This window comes from Apodemus sylvaticus, chromosome 6 (genome assembly GCF_947179515.1).
Source record: "Apodemus sylvaticus chromosome 6, mApoSyl1.1, whole genome shotgun sequence".
Lineage (NCBI taxonomy): Eukaryota > Metazoa > Chordata > Mammalia > Rodentia > Muridae > Apodemus > Apodemus sylvaticus.
In genome coordinates, this window is record NC_067477.1 from 48,292,484 (window position 1) to 48,313,031 (window position 20,548).

The window sequence follows — 20,548 nt, forward strand, 5'->3', positions numbered from 1 at the left end:
GGAATGGTACTGCCCATTGTTTAATAAGCCCTCAATTAAAAATCCAGAAAGTGCCTCCAAAGACATATCCATAGCCCAATGTGATAGAGTCAGTCCTAGCTGGGGTTCTCTCTTCCTAGATGTGTCAAGTTGAAAGCTAAGATCATCTATGACAGAAGGTTATAGTCTAGAAAGGGAACCCAAACATGTATGCCAGGAAAAAATGACACAAAATTAATGTAATTTAAATCATGGAAGTTTTAGGAACATATTTTAAGGATCAAATACTTATAACTTGACAAAAATTCCATTGTAATCTATGCCATACCTTTCGTCCTGGCTCAAAAACTTTCAATAAAGGGACACATCTTATGAATGACTTTGGGACTGTGCCACCAAAACCAGAATGCTATGACTTCATTTCCACAAATGGTGTGCCAAAGAGGAGTGCTCCCTTGATCTTTTGTCCCTAGAGAATGTACAACAGCTACTGCCAAAGAATCTGAGATGGCTCTTAGGAAATACTGCAGTAGTTTACTAGCTAAGCTGCCTGGCATGGGAGTCTCTACAGCTCTCCTGCATGGAGACATCACAGTGGCCTCCCAGAAGCTACAGCTCTGTGACTGCTGGCCCCAGGCAGGACTCGGTGTCTTGTTTTATATCTCAGTGAAAGAAAAGTGAAGAGTAGTACCATCAGAGTCTCCGTTCTTTCTCACTGGTTATCAGTCCAGTCCGGGTACTGAAACAATACTATAGACTCATGAGCAACAGAAATTTATAGTTATAGAAACTCATAGTTGTAGAATCCGGCACGGCATGGTGGTTTGAATAAGAACGGCCCCCATAGGTCATATAATTTAAAGTTCTGTCATTAGGGAGTAGAGCTATTTGAAACAGGTTAGAAAGTATGGCCTTGTTGGAGTAAGTGTGTCACTGGAGTTGGACTTTGAGGTTTCAAAAGCCCATGCTAGACCCAATCGGCTCTCTCATCCTGCTGCCTGTGGATGAGGATATAGCTGTCATCTACGATGATGATAAACTCAGATGACTGAACCTCTGAAGCTGTAAGCAAGCTCCAAATTAAATGCTTTCTTCTATAAGAGTTGCTATGGTCATAGTGTTTCTTCAAAGCAGCAGAATAGGGACTAGGTCATAAGGGCAAAAACAAGGTACCTTCATATCCACTGGGGACTGAGGACGTACTTCATGGATCAAAGCTGAAGGCTCTTACTCTGTTCCACCACAGCAGAAGAGGCAAGGCTGCTCTCAGAGGCCTTGAATAAGAACACTATCCCACCAGTCAAGGTGAAACCTCAGGTTTATTTACATCCCCATGGCCCTACATCCTAATACCATCAATGTAAGGACCCAAGTTTCAGCACAGGAACTTCCAAGTGCAAAGATCAAAAAAAAACTCTAGTCCCTAGCACCTGTCTTTTAGATGCGCATTGATCCTAAATAGAGAAAAAAGTCAAGATAAATTGTTGGATACTAATTTTATATCTGATGTCTTCCTACGGCAAATATTGTGACAAAATGTGAAGAACTTTGGAGTGTAACATTCCTCCAGTTTCTGTAATCTGTGTTTACTTGTGGGATAGGCACACATGGACCATCTTCCCAAGGATGATAAGATTCAGTTGTAGTAGCTAATATTAGCTTTACTTTTGCTCATTAAAGAATTCACTCATACAAAGATATTTTAGTAGTTTCTTCTTTTTGTGCCATTTCTCCATTTAAATGGCCAGACTAGGATCCTGAAGAAGGCAGACCACCAAAGCCCACATTCTATCATCCATGCCTTTGTTTGGTTCCCTCCCCTTCAATTCTAATGGTGTTTGTGATTTGCTTTTCTCAGTAGACCACGACAAAAGTGACAGGGTGCCTCACCCCCAACTGTATTATACAATGTGGCATTCTCTTTGCTTTCAGGCTCCATCTTGATGAAGAAAGCAATCACCTTGTAGAAGGATGTGTACCTGGCCTCTAAGAGCTACAGGTGGAAAATCCAGACCTCTCAGTCTTATATCTACAGGGACATCCATTTTTTCCAACAACCTGAGAAAGTTTGGAAGGAGGATTTCCCTCCTGTAGAAAGCCCAGATAAGAATCCTACCCAATGTTCTTTTCTTGCAGTCTTATGACACCTGAGCAAATGACTCAACTAACATGTACACAGACCTGCCTGTGGAAATTGAGACAGATATGTGTTGTTTAGAGTCACTATGTTTTAGGTAATCTGTTACACAGCTGTAGATAGATAACTAAAACAAATTCTGTGTAGTTACCTCAGCCTGGAAAGATGTTTGGGGCATTTTCTAACATTCAGAGAAACTGAACCAAATCAGTGGTGATACATTACACAGGGCATCAGATGAAATACTGCTTTGCCTGGCTTGGCAGACATATATCCATATGCACTAGAAAGCAGCTGTTTCTGGCTTATGTCACCTGTGGTGACATAAGGCTCATGCAGTGACACAGGAATCAAGACTTGTTCCTGAAACAGACTTATAAGCCAAGTCAAAATACAAAGAAAGAACAGAGGCAAGGACTTTTATCATAGCTACTTCTGCAACCCAACAGCTACTCTTCCAGCCTCTAGAACCCTTATTTCCCTCACTTTACTTCCAGACAAGGCTCCTGGAAAGCCTCCTGAACTCCAGAACTGATATGAGAGACAGAACTTGCTGATCAGAGCCTCACAGGTCCATGACTTTAGATATGGCCAACATGTGCTATACTTAGATATTACCAACATGAACTACTACATATAGATATTGCTAATGTGCTATATAATTAAGTCCAACCAAGCAAATCAAACTGGGTGGTAGAGATTCCAGAGTTAATATTTTTAATTTCTGGAAAGTTTGGATGTTTTCCTCTACCTTATTGTAACCTAATAAGATATTTAAAAGGTAGCATTTCACAGCCGTCTCACGATCACACAGCTTGAGAATGGAGCCAACCCAGAAGTAAAGGTAGATACAGAATTGGAGAAGAAAAGAGAAAAGAGCTAGCCTTCTGGATAAAATCCCTATGAAACTAATTTGCACGGAGATTGATAAATTAATTGAGCTCAGCCCCCCCCACACACACTTTCTTTGTTTTTACTTACAAGAAACTGAGAAGTTCCCGGTATGATCTGAGATCACTTCAGGTGGGTAAATAGTGTGGCTCCTGAGACATAAGCCATAGTGCCTTTTACGGCTGAGTCCAACTTTGCAAAGAAAAGTGGAAGAATAAACACCGGCTCAGGTGTAGACTGGTTCAGCCAGATGCAAACAGGAGTCAGAGCCTGTTACAGGCTCACCTAAGACAGAATAGCTCCCCATCATTCCGATGCTAGCTCTAGTCATGGCTGCTTTCTGTGGGATCGAAACAGCCCAGAAGCCAGGTAGTCCCTACGAAGGCTTGATGCTCTCATTTTGCTTTTGAAACATGATCTGATGTAGAGAAGGTGAAGAGAGCATGGCAAGTCTCAACTTCAAGATGAATTTTTTTCTCCATTGAAATATTTCTGATATGATACAAAAGATCTTGAAATGTTTGAACAAAAATGTCTCCTATAATAATCTCACACCCAACATCCCTAAGGAAAAATCTAGGAAACATTAGGAAATACCAAGGATGGTAGACATGCCCAAACATCGACTGGGCAGGTACACTTAACAACCCCGACCTGCTAACCTTGGGTAAGGGTAAATGTAGAATCAGTCTACCAAGTATACTCAACCCATTCTATGCTAGATCCATTTACTTTTCCTTTTATACAGAATATTATTTTCTCACACAGATCCATTACTTAGATCTCTGTCTAGAGCACTGGTTCTCAACCTTCTTAATATGGTGACCCTTTAATACCATTCCTCATGTTGTGGTGACCCCCACACACCATTAAATTATTTTATTTCTACTTCATAACTATAATTTTGCTGCTGTTATGAATTGTAAGTATCTGATATGCAGGATATCTAATTTGTGACCCTTACCCAATAGATCATGGCCAACAGGTTGATAACCACTGGCCTTAATGTTGTCTTGAAAGGTCATTCTATGTAGAATACAAGCCCATCCTATAGGAAAAAGCCCACCCTCACCCTTTTACTTTTAATCTCCTATTCTCCCTTGTTTTTCTATACAGCATGTCTTAAGAGACACACCATATTTAGTTAGTGACTCTTATATATGCATAAAACCTAGATCTCAATTCCACCCATCTCCATAAAGTCTCGGTCAACCTGAAGATTCAAGTGTTTGCACAGCTAATATGGATTGTTTTCACCCCAAGATAACACTTGCACTGTAATCATGGTCAAGCTTCAGTCAGGGAAAAAGAAACTATGTCAACTGAAGAAACTTAACATAGGGAACTGGTTTCACAAATAACATGGACTGATTTAGCAAAAAGAACCACAGGAAAGCAGAGTAAGTAAGCGTTGCAACCATAGGGAGCAACTTTTACCCCTGCTGGGACTGAAGAAGCTAAGGGAAGCAGTCAAAGGTATCAGAAGCCAGAAGCAGCTCAAAGATGAGGTGAGAACCCCACAAATACAAAGTAGAGACATCTGAGGGGTGTCACCAGCTGCTGGCAGGACAGGAACTTGAAGGCGGAACATCACAGTGGTGGATTGCCATTGTCTAAGGTAGGGTGGGGTGGGGCAGAGGGGTGGGGGGATGGGAGGAGTGCACTGCCTCTCAGATGGTTTCAGGAAAGTGGAGACTGCCAGTAGGGCAATACTCCTTCAAAAAGAATTAGGATTTCCAGGATTCTGATCCCCAACATCCAAAGCACAGGAATGGATGTGGGCTGAGACAATATAAAAACCAACACTAATAATCTTTCTGAATTTTCTTTTCTTAGGAGACAAACTGAATTACAAATAAAATAATACAATGGTTGGCTCATCTGTGTCAGCCATATTTTCATTACTGTAACAAATATATGCAGTAATCAAGTCAGAAAGGGAGAAGGGCTGTCTTGGATCTTGGTTTTTGAGGTTTCAGAAGTCGGTTGGGGGCTATAGGCAAGCCTACAGTGGTAAAGGGGACACGGTAAAGCAAGCCAGCTCACCTCAAAGACAAATGCAAAGCCATAAAGGGTCTGGGGTCCCACTATCCTTCAAAGACACACCAGTAATGACCAAGAACACCCTATCTCTTTAAAGATAGACTGCCTTATGGTAATCAAACTAGGGAACAAACTTGACACACAACTTCAGAGGACATCCTAGGTCTAAACTGTAGAAGCCACTGACAGTGTCATAAAAAGTCTCCTCTGATAAACTTAGTATGCTTTCATCTTAGTACTATGGATGAATTTCAGGAGGTCCCTATACCAGTGAAATTCCACACGCATTTTTAAAAGTATATTCTACTATGTATTTTTGCAGATAAGTAAGCTTAGAGCTTTCTTTTTATTTTTAAGAACAGAGTGTATTTCTCCTTTCCCTTCCTCCCGTCAAGTCCTTCCACATTCCCCTCCTGACTCTCCTTCAAATCCCTGGCCCCTCTTCACTAATTGCTATTGCATACATACATAGTCACAGCTATCTCTAAGGCTAACCGGCTCAATCCATATGTGTTACTTGTCTGTATGTTTTCAGGGCTGACCATCGGTTCAGGGCACCAATCAGTTGTGCTCTTCACTTCTGCTCACAGCTTTCCTCAGCTGTCTTTAGTTCTTTCTGTAAAGTTGAGACTTTGTGGGCTGTCCACTGATGTTGTCTTATTTTAGCTCACATTTGGGCATATGGATGAGGCCATTTCAAATGGACCTGTAGACCTCCTAAATCAAACACCTCTGCTTCATGTTCTCAATCACTTATTCATGACTTAAACATGCTGTGGAAAACTAGAAAATTTGTAAAAGTGACTTAAGTGACTATTGATTAAGATTCTTTTGGCTACTGAACAGGAACTAATTTGAGCTGAGGAAAAAGCAAGAGGCAATGTCAATTTATTCCAAAGAACCCCAGGCAAGGAAGAAATGTCCTAGTTTAAAAAAGAATGAAACAAGGATTTGTGTCTCCATAAAAATCAACTCAGGTTCACAGAGATACTTGTGTTAGTGAACTACTAACAATCCTAGCAAGGTGTGAAGGATAACTTGATGGGCTGTTAACTAATATTACAAAATCAGGTGACATCAACCAATTGTACCATATAACTCAAAATATAACATTTAATGGGAGGATAAAGTGAGTTATAGGATATGTTTGCTTTTATATCGCTTGTATAAACATTGGAAACACACAACATTGTGTTGTGCCAGATGTTGTGGCATCCCAGCACTAAGAGGACAAACACAGAGGAGCCCTGGGGCTCATTGGGCAGCCAGCCTAACCTCCTTGGAAAGCTCCAGGCCAGTGAGAAACTATGTCTCCAAGGACATAGGTAGTGTTCCTGAGGTGGCACCTGACGCTGTCCTCTCATCTCCGTGAGCATGCACTTACACAAGCAGCCCAAAAAGCATGTATAGTTTATAGATACGCATGCTTGTAAGCAAAAGAATAAAGACACGGTTGGAATCATAACCTCCAAATATAGATTTGTTCCACCCCTAGTGAGTAGAGAAAAGTAAAAAAGCAAAGAGGATCTTTCAGGGGACTTTATTTCCATCTGGCCTAGATGGCTTCTTTATAATAAATCTGAATTAAATATAGCAAAATGTTAAGACATGGCCAAGTTTTGTGACAGATTTGTGATATTCCTCTATATTTTTCTATGCTTTTGAAATGTTTCACAAATGCGTTTAAAGGCTAAGAAATATAACGGGCACTCAGAACTCCATTAGCAGGGACCCAGACTTCCCCTTGGCATAACCAGCAGAAGCCCAAAGGGAAGGACAGCTTAAATCACAGTGCAGTCACTCTTCCCTCCGTAGGGCTCTTCTGCTGAAATAAGACTCCCAAGCGTGGATCTGAAGGGATCTTTGTATGGGAAGGAGAGATGTGCTACAGAAGGGACACAGACTGAGGAGAGGAAGAGTGTGCATCACATAGCCATGGTACTGCAACACTAAATAACACACAGCATTCGAGAAACTTCCTCAGCATGAAGACAAGTTGTGAAGACATGCTTTCCAGGAAGCCCATTGTTCCTGCCTGGCCTCTGTGCCCCCTCCTTTAGATTAGCTAACTGTAAATAAGAGGAACTCCTGGCTATATTACAAGAGCAAAGAAAACCTCTGAACAGTTTTTATTAAATGATTCCACAACTACAAAAGAATTTGTGATCCCTTGGGAACTGATAAAATATCTGGTTGCTTATTTGGGTTGTGATTTGTTTTAATCCCTTTAATCCATTCCTAAAAACATTAAGCATGATGGTAGATACCCTTAACCCCAGGAGACAAAGGCAAGCAGGTCTCTGAGCTCAAAGCTAGCTTGGGACAGAGAAAATTCTATGTGAAGAAAAGCTTAAGTCCAAGTGTGGTGGTATACACCTTGGATCCTAGCATTCAGCATACACAGCCATGCAGATCTCTGTGCTCAAGGTCAATCTACAGAGAAAGTTCCAGGACAGCCAAGCTTAAGCAGTGAAGAAATTGGAAAACAGAAAAATGAAGCTGGTGATAATGTAATAGAAGGGGGGAGCATGTTCTAGCCCCAGCATGCAGCAGAACTTGGCAGCTTCTGCCATGTGGCTCTGGCTTAAAGTCAAGAATAAAGGGACTACTGGGACAATCGATGCCGGTTAGCTGGAGCTAAAAATATTAGTAGTGATTAAGAAGAGACCAGTATCATTGAGGTGAAATCTTCTGGAAAGTGTTTCCTAAGAGCACAAAAAAAAAGCTGTGTTTGAGAGATAACCAACGTTGTAACTCATGCTGCAGCTGAACTTGGTAATATGTAAGAATCATCCAGGTGGTAATGGTTTTGAAGAAATGAAGGGCTCATGGAGAGCCTCTGAGGCTTGTCACTGTGAGATGCCATGGAAAGCCAGTGCAGGTGCAGCCTCAGTTGCTGCTGATGACCCAGGACTGAAGGAGTCATGCAAAAAAGCTGAGGCTTGGCACCATAAAGGGAACCTATGAGAGACTATGGGTGGTGCCTAGTTGCAGTGAAAAGGCCCAGCATTTTAGAGTTGCCAGAACCATGGGATGGCCACCAAAAATAGCAACAACAATGAGATGGAGTCAACCTGAGCTTAGAGTGCTACAGAGGCCAGAGCTGGAGATATGACCCAAGCCCTTTAGAGGATAGCTTTAAAATATCATGTGTGGATCTCAGACACTGGAACAAGAAGCTGTAACATTGAAGTTTCCTTGGAGACCCCAAGATGTTAGAGATGCCAGAGCCTACCTCAGAAAGTTTCTAACAAGTTGTGGAACCAGCCCAGGAAAAAGAAATTTGTTGCAGTAAACAAAGATGAAAGGAGCTGGAGATCTGAAGAGAGCTTTACAACAGACATGACGAGGCAGAGTTTTAAGAGTTTGCCCAGCTGGGTTTTGGCCTTGTATGGTTCAGTATGTCCTCACTGTGATGTTTTGGAATGATAATTTATATCCTGTGATGTTGGAGGTATGTGATCTGCTTTTTGATTTTGACTTTATAGGAGATTTCAGTTAAGTGACGGGATGGATCTCAGAAAAGACATTGAACTTTGGATTTCTAATATTGTTGAGACTGCTATAGACTATGGGGACTTTTGAAGTTGGAGTATTATTATTTTGCTTTATGTTATGTTTAGGCGTGGCTCCCAATAGACTCCTGTGTTTGAACAAAGCTATGGGGGCCAGGGAGTGGAATGTGGTGGTTTGAATATGATTGACCCAGGGAGTGGCACTATTAGGAGGTGTGGCCTTATTGGAGTGGGTGTGGCCTTATTAGAGAAGTGTGTCCCTGTGGGGTTGGTCTTTGAAAGACCTTTCTCCTAGTTGCCTGGAAGCCAGTCTTTTGATTGAAGTTGAATCAAGATATAGAACTCTCAGCTCCTCCAGCTCCATGCCTACCTGGAAACTGCCATGCCTCCTGCCATGATGATAATGGACTGAACCTCAGAACCAGTAAGCCAGCCCCAATGAAATATCCTTTATAAGAGTTGCTTGATCATGGTGTCTCTTCACGGCAATGGAAACCCTAACTAAGACACCCTACTACAGAGACCTGGCTAGAAAGTCAAATGATGTCACCATGCTCTCAAAGCCTGATGTTCTCTCTTTTAAATATATTCCATCTTTCCAACGTTCTATATGGCTGTGGACTTGAAACACATTAATTCCATTAGCAGGCTATTTCAGGAAATAGCAAGCATATTTCTTGGAAACAAATATATGTGGTTAAAAAAAAAAAACCCACAAGGGGGGAGAAAAACCTCAAGTGAAAATCTGAAAACAAAGTTGATTTTCAAACATGATTAGAACTCCTTCCCATGACATATCAAGGGTGTCACAGCTGCTTCTCTGATGGAAAGTTGGTGTTTGGATCTGGGACTTTAAACCAAAAGGCCTATCTTGGGATGTCACTGTAAGTAGTCTCTCTGCCTCTTAATCATCAGCAACTGCTAAATGAAGCGTGTCTATTTTCTCTGTTACATTTACTACTGGCAGCCAGGTCCTCAGTAAGTGCCCAGAAATGTTTCCATGGTTACAAAAAGCATTCAGCATCCCTCTTGTTTTGGGCCAATTTAGCTTAAAATCTATTGTGCAGAAAAATATGGCACATTAAGGAACATAAAATCAAGATCCGACATTATGAAAAGAACTCAAGATTAAACGGGAAAAGCAGGCTTGATAAGGCTTTTCAAAAAGTGCACATAAATCACAGATTAAGATGCTGCTCTTCCTCGACTCTTTTCAAATGTCTCTTCAGCAGAATGGCTTACACTAGCCCTGGGTGTCAGGGGAAAAAATAAGCACAGGAAGATTCTTTAAGATATTAACTCATAGCTAAAGTAAACATATATACTTTTTAAACCTACAGGTATCTTAACATCTGTATATCCGAGAGTCCAGTCATATATCCTAGGCATCCGAGCGCTGCTGGGTGTTTATTCTGATTATAGACAAACAAGAGCATTTGTTCAGTGGCTAAAAGGCAACTGGAGGAAATGCATAGGTCATTTCTCCTTAGCGAAAGGGAGAAAACTGGAGGGTCCTGGAGGCAACTTAGTAATGTTCTTCCTTCTATAGTCATGAGCAATCTGGGATAACAAAACTGTCTCACTCAGTGCTACAATCCTGGTCACCTCAGACCTAAGAGCCAGGGTTTTGAAAACAGTTTTGGGTCCTTGGGAACAGATTGGACAATGACACAGCTTTGGAGGAAGCTAAAGGAAGAGCCTGTGGCTCCTCTCACTTGTACCTGTCGGTTCCCCACAGCTCTGTGTGTGTCAGGCTGATCAATGCACATGTGATTAAGAGAGGCCGCAGAAGACCTCTCTTTACTGGTACCCATCCTCCACCTCCACAGGCATGGCTCCCTCCTGTCCCTCCTGTGGCTCTTGGCTCCCTGTGAAATGGGGAGGGGTGAGTGCGATCCAATGTCAGAATGATGTTAAGGTTGAATTTGAAGGCTTCCCTTTCCAGGAAGAAAGGAGAAACCTAGTTTTCCCCATTTCTTCTCCCAAGTAAAGGAGGCATCTGTAGGCACCAAGCACAGAAGAAAAAGAAGATGATGGAACTCCTCTCTCTCTCCCTCTCTCTCTCTCTCCCTCCCTCCCTCTCTCTCTCTCTCTCTCTCTCTCTCTCTCTCTCTCTCTCTCTCTCCCTCTCCTCTCTCTCTCTCTCTCTCTCTCTCTCTCTCTCTCTCTCTCTCTCTCTCTCTCTCTCGTGTGTCTCTGTCTTTGCCTCTCTCTCTCTCTGTGTGTGTATGTATGTATGTATGTATGTATGTATGTATGTATGTATGTGTCTCGATCTCTTTCTCTCTCAGCATGGGTCTGTTCTCTTCTCTTTCCTTTGTGTTTGGTGCCTACAGTGTTGACTCTTCTCCAATCCTGAATTACTGAGCATTGCATCTTCAGGTGTCTAGGACCTGGACTTCTATCTCTGGTAGGAAAACTGTCCACTGAACTCCATAGCCATACCAAAGACTTCCTTGATGAAATGCCTTCTTGGCGAAGTGATGACAGCACACTGGTGGCTCTCTGTTTTCACACATTCATGCCAAGTTACCCAGGTTCCTTCCTAGCATAAACTGCTACCTCCAACTCAGTTTCAGGCCTTAATGTTAGAGCTATTCTAAAACAGAGCTTTCTGGTATCACTCTTGGTTAACTTCTTTGTTAATTCTCAGCTGCTTGTAGGATAAAAGCCAAACTCTCAGCACAGAAACCATAAGGACCTGAGCTCTGACCCCATGATCTGTCAGTCTGTTGAGATGTTAACATTCACAAAAGGTTTTGGTTCCCTACCTCTGGAGGGCTTTTATTTCTTCTGTCCATCTCTGAAGCTCTGACCCTGTCGAAGTTCACAGCCCTGGATCATCTGCTCTGCAGATTTCTGTCTGCTCACCTCTGACAAGATGATCTCAGAAGTTACAACATGTGTGACTGTAACTTTTCACAAACATGTCAACAGTACTAACTAGATGTGCTTTCCCTGAGTTTCAGAACTCTTTAATGGGATAACAGCTTCTCATTCATTTATCCCTCTATCCAAACACCTTACCCAACTTAAGAAGAAGGGGATGCAGTGTCCACACACCAACTTGAAGTTTCCTCTTCTGCTTAAGAAGGAGGAGGTTAGGATGTTGGAAATTATGTGTCTCCCTTCAAATAGTAATAATAATCCAGATAACTGTAAAATGATACCTCTGGTTAAAGTAATCAGAAAGAGGAGGTCATAAAGCAATTAACTAACACTTAAGAGGAGATAACTTTCTCATCAGTCTTTGTTGGCTCAGCAAATGCTGGATCAGCTAGTGAGGAGAATCAAGCTCATATTTCCAGGTAATTTCTAGAGGTTGGGTGTAGACTACCATGTGTTAAGAGAATAATACATGGGAGTAACCAGCATGTAAGAATGCAAGTCTACTTAAAAGCTCTTCTCAGAGTGCACTAGACATTCACAAGAAAAACTGGAACAGAGCAGGAGCAAAGAAGGTGACAGTAAGTATGCAGTCATGGAAAACAGGGAAACATGCAGTACTAGGGAATGCCCACTGTGCATAAAAATCTGTAAAACCCACTATTCCTCTAAGACAGGCAGCAGACCCTGGGGTCCTTAGACCACAGGGAGAGACACATGAAGGTCAATAGATAGAACAGGATACAAACTTCTGGGAAAGGGCAGAAAGAAGGTGCAGGGTGGGACTGTAAAAGAGATTCCCTGCAGCTGGAAGAAAGACAAGACAACCAGAAGGTTCTGAGACCCAGACATAAAAACACAGAGCCTGCCTGAGGCTGGAGTGGCTCCAGAACTTGGCAGAGTACTCTAGCTACCACACTGCAGCGCAGCAGCAGATGCTGAGTGAAGACAAAGAGAGACAACTGTGGGTAGAGCAGCACAGAGACCCACATGGAAACCCAGGCAAAGAAGAAGTCTGATCATGGACTCAGGTTCAACAAAACTCTCTAGCAAACAAGTCTCTACTCCTTAGTTTTTGGCTTTTTGGTTTTTGGTTTGGAGTTTTTTTAAGGCACAAATTGAAGGTTTTAAGGCCTGTATTGCACTGAAGTTGACACCAAATGGAAATCCAGCTTGAGTTCTGAACAACTCTGAAGCAACCTTATAGTAAGGGCCCAACATCAGGCAACTCAGTCCATTTTCCTTCCTTCCCATATACCATGTTCCATCCTTAGTCATAAAATTATGTAAGAAATATTAAAAAAAACCAAAGCACCATATTAAAAAATAAAATGATCAAGAACTCTAGCGCAAATATTATTTAATTACAAAAGTTGGACTATGAAAAAATATCACTTTACAGAAGCACAAAGACTTTAGATTCTAAAGACACATTTCTAAAATGTGTCTTCTGTACCAACAACAGAGCTTCAGGCTACAAAAGAAAAAACAGACAAAAATGGAGATGAGAATTTGCCAAGTCAACAAGGTGAGTTTCAGACTCCCAGACCTCTCTTTCACTAATCAATTGAACAAAAACAGTACACCACCCTCCAAAAAAAGCAATAAATTAAACAAGTATTATAAAATGAGATAAAGCATCTCATCCAACTTAGCTTAATTATATATTATACAGTTGTGTTTATAATACTGAGCACACAAAATATTGTCTCTTCAAGTACACAAAATAGTCTACAACACACACTCAGGGTAGCAGAACAAATCTGAATGGTTTTTGTCCCCCAGAAAGGAAAATCTCCAACCACAAATGTTAACTTTTTAAAACTTAAGTAATAAAGAATATAAATTCAGTCTATTGTGCAATTGAGCTAGAAATTAACCACAGAAAAATATCTCGAATCTTCATTGTTTGGAATCTAACCAATATAATTTTAAATAATGACCATATGAATAAGTAAGAGGGTGTGTTATACACTAGTTTGATTGATAATGAAACCAGAAACAACACATAATTGTATTTGTTGAATCAGATAATGCATTTCTTAGAGGGGAATTTGTATCTTAAGTTGCATTCGAGTAAAATGTATGTATTGTGTGTGTGTGTGTGTGTGTGTGTGTGTACATATACATATAAAGAATAAAGTAATAAGCATAACAGAAACCAATAAAATTAAGAACCAAAAATGGAGGGAAAATTAATGAAAATAAAATGTTTTTTCTTGCAGAAAATATAGACAAATTGACAGACAATTCTCTTCACAGGCAGACCAAAATAAAAGATATCTTTAAATGTCCATTTAAAACCTAAAAACATTAGGTAATAAAGAAATAGCATAAAATAAATTCAACAATATAAATGAAAATATCCTTGAAAAACACAAAATGCTAAATATCACTTCAAAATAATTCAAGATAATCTGATATCTATTAATTAAATTTTTATTATAAACCTTCCCAACACAAAAATTCAAACCCTCAAAACTCTTAGAGGCCCACAAGATGGCTTACTGGGGAAAGGTGCTTGCTACCAACCATGATAATCTCAAGTTCTATCCCTGGGACCCACACAGACAAGGCAAGAGTGGAATCCCCCATTCTCTGACTTTGTGCTTGCTCTCTCGTGTTCTCTCCCCACTCCTTCTCTCTGCTTCTATCTGTCTCTGTTTACCCACATACACATAAACACATATATAAAAACCCTTGCAGAAAAATCTATTAAGCACTAATAAATTATAAATCTATACAAATATCCTGGACAATAAGGAAGACAAACACTTCTGGATTCATTTTATGAAGTTGGCATCACACAGATACTAAACTCAGTGACATATCAAGAATGCCTGTTGAAATACCTCTACAAGTCATTGAACAAGGAGAAGTCAAACTGGTGCCTATGTAGAACCTTCACCCCTATGAACTAATGGTCATGGTACTGGAAGATACTCCATGGTACCGAAAGAGACAGGTAATCACCAACTCAGCTACAAACCATGGGATCTATGAAATAGTGACCTGCCTAAAAGATGCCCTTGTGCAATAGTGGCGCAAAGCTTTTGAGAGTAACCAACCAGCATCTTGTTCAAATCCAGGCCCATTCCATAAGACGGAACAAACCCAATGCTGCTTGGTGGCTAAGAATCTGACACTAGATAGGCCACGGGCCTTAGAGAGATCTAAAGACTTCTGTTTTGTCAAAGGAACATGGCAATAAAACGACTCCTAATGACATTCTGCTATGCTCATAGATCAGTGCTCTGCTCAGCCATCATCAAAGATCCTTTCTCCTGCAGCAGATGGGAACAAATACAGAGAACCACAGTCAAACATTATGCCAAGAGTGAGAGACCTTAGAACAACAAGCCCTAAGAGGGATGCCCTCATCAAATCCTTCCTCTCTGGGGGGATCACGGAACTCTGCAGAAGAGGGACTGAAAGATCCTAAGAGCCAGAGGGGTTGGAAGGCACCAAGGAATCAAGGCCTTCTGAACCAACAGGACCATTGTCCATAAAAACTTACAGAGACTGCCAGTATACGCAAGGCCTGCATAGATCTGTACCAGATGGATCCTGGAGCTGAAGGGAGAAGTGGGAACATACACTCCAGCCCCAGCCCAGAAGCCATCCCCAATTGGTAACCACTTGCAAATGAAATATTGGTTTTCTCCCAGGGAGTGTCACTAGGGAAACAAACTACTCTTAAAGGCAGGCCCCATACACAGCAGTAGGTGGCCAACACAAAAACCAATGCAATCTCTGGAGGTTCTTTGTCTCATTTAATGTTACATCAAGGCAGGTTTTTGTTTTGCTTTGTTTTGTTTGATTTTACCTTACAGGCCCTTTGCATGTATATTATAGCTTCTACTTTGTGATTTTTATGGGATTCCTGAATGTTCAAATGCATGTATCTCTGCATCTATATACACAACTTGTGTTTTTTTATTTGACTCTTGTTGTTTGATCATTTTGTCATATTCTGATTTGTTCTCCTTTTTACTTATTATTATTCCTTAGATAGCTGTTTGTGGTCCAGATGGGAAGGAAGTGGGGAAGAAATGGCAGGTGTAGGGGGAAACAAAACCATAAGTAGAGTATATTGTATGAAAAAAACCTATTGTCATTAAAAAAAAATGGTACTGGTTTAAAGCTGTCACAGTAGCTCCCACACCTTAGCTAGAGGACACATCACGGATCAGACATCTTCTGCAGTACTAGCAAAAAGCACCTTCAGAGTGTCTGACCATGATGTTTCTCTGTATGCACTGCTGAACTTTCTCTCCAGCCCTCCTCCCTGGGCTGTGAGCTGTTGCTCTACTGATCTGATATTGTCACTGTTTGTGTGCACAGTCTGATGTTTTCCACCACTGTTGAAAACATTTGCAGTGCCTTCAGTGCCTTCCACTATGATTTCCCTAGTAAATGTGGCCTTCTCAGACCCCCACAGGCAGGATTAAGATTTGTTTGTCCTGCCACCCAGCTCCAAAGCACACTTAAGTCTCTGTGCGCATTTACTCTGTGTCTTCACACACCTTTGTGCATGTCTGTGCCTATGCATGCTTCTCATTTTAAGTGAAAACCCAGAAGGTAGCAAATATAGTTTCAATTTTCCTTTCATTTCTGCAAGTGACAATTGGTCTGCTTGGTTTTAAAGAAGTATTTGTTGAATTATTTAGAGGTGAATCAAAAATAACAGAAACAACTCATACTTAGTAATGTAGAATACAGGGGGAGGAAGGATCGCCAGTCAATTAAGTCCAAGGCTCTGGGTTTCAGCCACAGCACCACAAAAGATAGGTTCACATCAAAATCCCTGATGACAACCCACGGGAAAGTACTCAGCAAAACACCAGCCAGTAGTGTTCATCAACGTATGGAAACAGCACACAGCCTGACAAGAATTTTCTACACACTACCTTGATCTAGTTCAGCATCTCAAAACAGCCAATCGGTGTGACCCACTGCAACATGGCAAACAAGAAGGTTCTCAAGAACATTTGAGTTTGGGAAAAAACTGTTTAACCAACGTCACTATTCTCTTTTGACAAAATCCAGCCCCCTGGTACAGAGGAACTTCTTTAACCTGTGTTTAGCCATGAAGTCGTTACGAAAGCTTTCCGCCAAGTGGAACACTAACAATGTACTCCCTCCGCAGTCTGGTCAGAGAGAATATCCAGAGTGGTCAGAAAAGAAAGAGGTAGATGAGTTTGATTCTTGGAGGGAAATATAACTAGAGACAAGTGAACTATCCCTCACGGACAAACCAATCAACAAACTAGTGCATGCTTCCAATGGGACAGGATTTCAGCAACATAAAGGGCCAACAAGATGGGCAAATCTGAAACATGTTACAGTAAGTGAAGGAAGCTAGATTTGAAAGAACACAAACTCTATCTTTTCACTTAGATGACATTCTAAAAACACTAATAGTAACAGTAATAGTAATAGAAATCTATTTTAGTTTAATGAAAACAGATGTTTTTCATACAATATACTCTACTTGGTATTAATATGGTACCCTAGAAATGTTGACTCCCTCCAACAAGAAAGGAATTAATGACTTTGTCTGGGTATGGATAATCTACTAATGTGTATGGATTATGTGCATGCATATGTAAGCATACTGAAAAATATATCAACTTGTGTTCACCATGATGTGGAGGTAGAGGTAAGGATTGTCTACAGGAAGAAGTCCAGGAAGTCTCTGAGATAATGAAACTGTCCTGTACCTTACTTGAGGCAATGACTACAAGATACTCTAGACAGTAACAAAACAGCAGTAGATGCGCTAGGGTAAATTTCATCTTGTGTACATCATATCTCTAATAGGGAATAAAGAAGAAGTGTGTTCTAAGATCAGAACACATAAACTCTACATCTTCCCAATGGTGGAGTGTAGGCAATGTTCTGCAACAATGCTGAGTGGTTCTGCCTCAGAGGGATTCCTTCAAGTCCTACCATGTCACAGCTAAGGTGGAGCTCACCATGGCGGGTACAAACGGGAAGCCACACCATAGCTTCTGTCATCTGACTTGAAGGTTGAGCTTCATTAATATTTGTATTCATATTTTCCAGTTATGAAAATTAACCAAAAAAATCACTGTCCAGCATCTATTAAGGCAAATCCACATAAATTTCAAACACAGTACAAATTAGGCAAGAAGTTCTCTAAAATCAGAATAAAATTTAAACTCGAATCTAAAATTCTACCAACTATATTACAAATAACTTTAAAAGACTCAAAACCGTAGTAGTTTGTTGTTATTGCTTGGGAAAGAATATTTGCCTGCCTGATATCACCGAGTCATTTCAGGATTTCATTCGGTGAGAATTAAGAACCCATTGTGTGGGATGGAGGTGGGACTTAGCCTTTAAATCACTTGCTATGGAAGCATGATGGCCTGAGTCTGGTTTTGCAGAACCCATGTAAAAAGTTGGGTTAGGCATGTATTTATAACCCTAGTATTGGGGCCAGCAGTGACAGGATTTGCTGATCATCTAGTCTAGCTGAATAGACAAGCGCCAGGCTCAGTGAGAAACACAGTTTCAAAGAACATGGAGAGAGATTGAGGAAGGCACTCAGTGTCTGCACATCTTCACATCCACAAACACACAAGCACATAGCAATTCATACTCATACATGCTCATGCAGAGAGAGAAATGGGTGTTATAAAAAAAATAAGATATATTGTTTCCTTATGCATCAAGATCCCATGTGTCTGGTAAGACCTTTACCTAAAAGGCGACACTAGGAAGAATCATTGAAAATAAAGACACAATATGGCATCCTAGAAACATTGGCTCCCTCCAACAAGAAAGGAATTAATAACTTTGGGTATGAATAATCTACTAATATGTATGAACTCTGTGCATATACACATGACACACACATCCCACACCCTCTCCTCAGCCTACCATTTGCCTCTGTCTCTGGGACCACTCTACATGTTAGAAGATTACAGCCATGGAAAATTTATGCTGAAACATATGCCCATATCTTTCCCCGAGTTAATTACATTTGTATTATATCCATGGTGCTTTTATTAAAGCCCCGCTCTGGCTCAGTTCTGACAAAATAAAGTGTCATGGGCAACTCTTATTAACTATATCCTTATATTTCCAGGCTAAAAGCAAATGAAAGCATCCTACTTCAAAGATCTCCCATCCACTGGCATCTCACATGCCATCCCAGTCAGACGCTGTGAGAAGTATTCTTGGAGTGTTATCAACTACAAATTCTGCAACAAGTATGGCTGTTTGCACAGGATTTCACGCTGAATAATATAGTAACATCTAGAAATTCCTAACCTAGAGGGAAGGGAGTGGGGGAAAGAACATTTTTAAACATTTTAAAAACCATGGCATGTGCACAGGGACTTCTCAAACAGAACCCTCGGATTCATTTTAAGCTTTCCACTTGCTCAGAACTATTATTTTGAAAGATGGAGCCCAAACATGGATCTGATAAGGCTTCGCAGAACAAAAATATGCCTATGGATTGTGTCTCTCCATCAGAAGCCAGGATGAGGGGAGGTGTAAGTAGCAAAGAAAAGGTAAAGTCAATGCTTAAAACCGATACTTAAAAACAAATCAGGTTGGACCTCTACAAGCCATCTAGAGGAACACAGAAACAACGGTACTGGCCAGCTTACCTTGTTTTCTTTCATTAACTTTTTCTAACGTGTCAGGAAGCTGTGTGTCAGAGCCATGCTGACGGCCACATCTCTGCCTCTCAGAGTGATGTTCTTCCTCAAGGATAGAAGAAAGCACATGCTGGGACTTGGGGGGCCCTGGGATCTTACTGGGCCACTGGGGTATTACAGAGCGTGAGTCTTTGGCTTGCTGACCAAGTGTGGGGCTTGCCGTTTGGACCGAGTCCTGCAAATCACTATTAGAGCATGAGAAATGGTCCTCTTCAAGAAACAGGGGGCTTGCCTCCTCTGGCCTCTCATCGTGGTCCAGTTGGTCATCTTCCAAGCAGGTTTCCTGAGCCTGAATAGCATCTAAGTCCCGCTCTGGCTTATCGCTCAGCGTCGAATCCTGTTTTTTAAGAAGAACCAGTGAAGCAGATAACGCATCCCCGGCTTGCTGGAGAGCTTCATAAATTCGGGATAGCCAGGAAGACAAAGGTTGGAAGAAGTTCTGGACATCCTGAGAAGCCATGGTCAACACCATGATCAACTACCTCGCGTCTCTAGAGTCCACTTGTTTGCGTCCTCCAGAACTCTGAACTTACGTGAAACACAGAACAAGCACGATGAAAAATTGAATTGGAGGTTTCTTTTTTATAACAGGCAAGACTTTATTAATATACACATAAAGAAAACATGTGCAGTACGTAAGCACCGTTGGCAGTAAGTAAAACCAGGCAGCCTGCTGGCTCTTGCACCAAGGTCTATGGAGTAGGTCTTTGCAGGGAACAGAGCAAGTGTGTTTGACAGGGTGGTCTCTTAATGCCTGTGACCATTTCACTCTCAACACTTCTCAGCTGAAACAGAGGAAAGACATGCTTACACCTGTTAAAGTCACAACTGCAGACCGGTTACCAGATACCTGTAATCAATGCCAAACAGCATTTGGGGGACAGAGAAAGAATATACTGAACTCTCATGATGGCTAAATAAAAATGACCTTGAGGATCTAAACATGGGTTCTACCCACAACTGTATACCTCCTCACACTCATGCACAACTCCCACTAGCAAAATGGATTCTAGTCACATGGACTGAAAGAAGTCTGCTCCCCATAGACCAGCTTAACGATGTGAGAAGAACAAAGGAACCCACGGGAACAGCCAGTTAGGCATGACACTTCAAAATGCAAGAAAAACTGGAGATTTCGTGCATAAACATGCAGACCCCAGAAAGCTAACGAACAGGCATCTCTGTTTTGAGACACAAAGGTTTATCCTCTCAAAGGAAATATGTGTCTAGAATTTAAAAGCTTCCAACAAATCTTAAAAATAGAGTTTTAGAGTTTTATGCAATCTCTAGAAATGGTGTCTATTCTTGGGGAGAAATCACTGAAAATGTGTGCATGGCAAATGGATCATCCAGCTCCCTTGGTATCTTCTGCCTTTGTCTGTGTCCCTATCTCCTTAAGT

At 41.2% G+C, this 20,548-nt stretch overlaps 1 protein-coding gene across 2 annotated transcripts in view; it reads right to left on the reverse strand.

Moving 5' to 3' along the window:
• Syt16 (synaptotagmin 16) overlaps positions 1–19,620 on the reverse strand; it is a 97,195-nt gene extending 77,575 nt beyond the window's left edge. For both annotated transcript variants that reach the window (XM_052186788.1, XM_052186787.1), the window contains exon 1: positions 19,098–19,620. In XM_052186788.1, the coding sequence (XP_052042748.1) occupies positions 19,098–19,620 (523 nt within the window). The remainder of the gene's footprint in view (positions 1–19,097) is intronic.
• Positions 19,621–20,548: the final 928 nt, after the last annotated feature.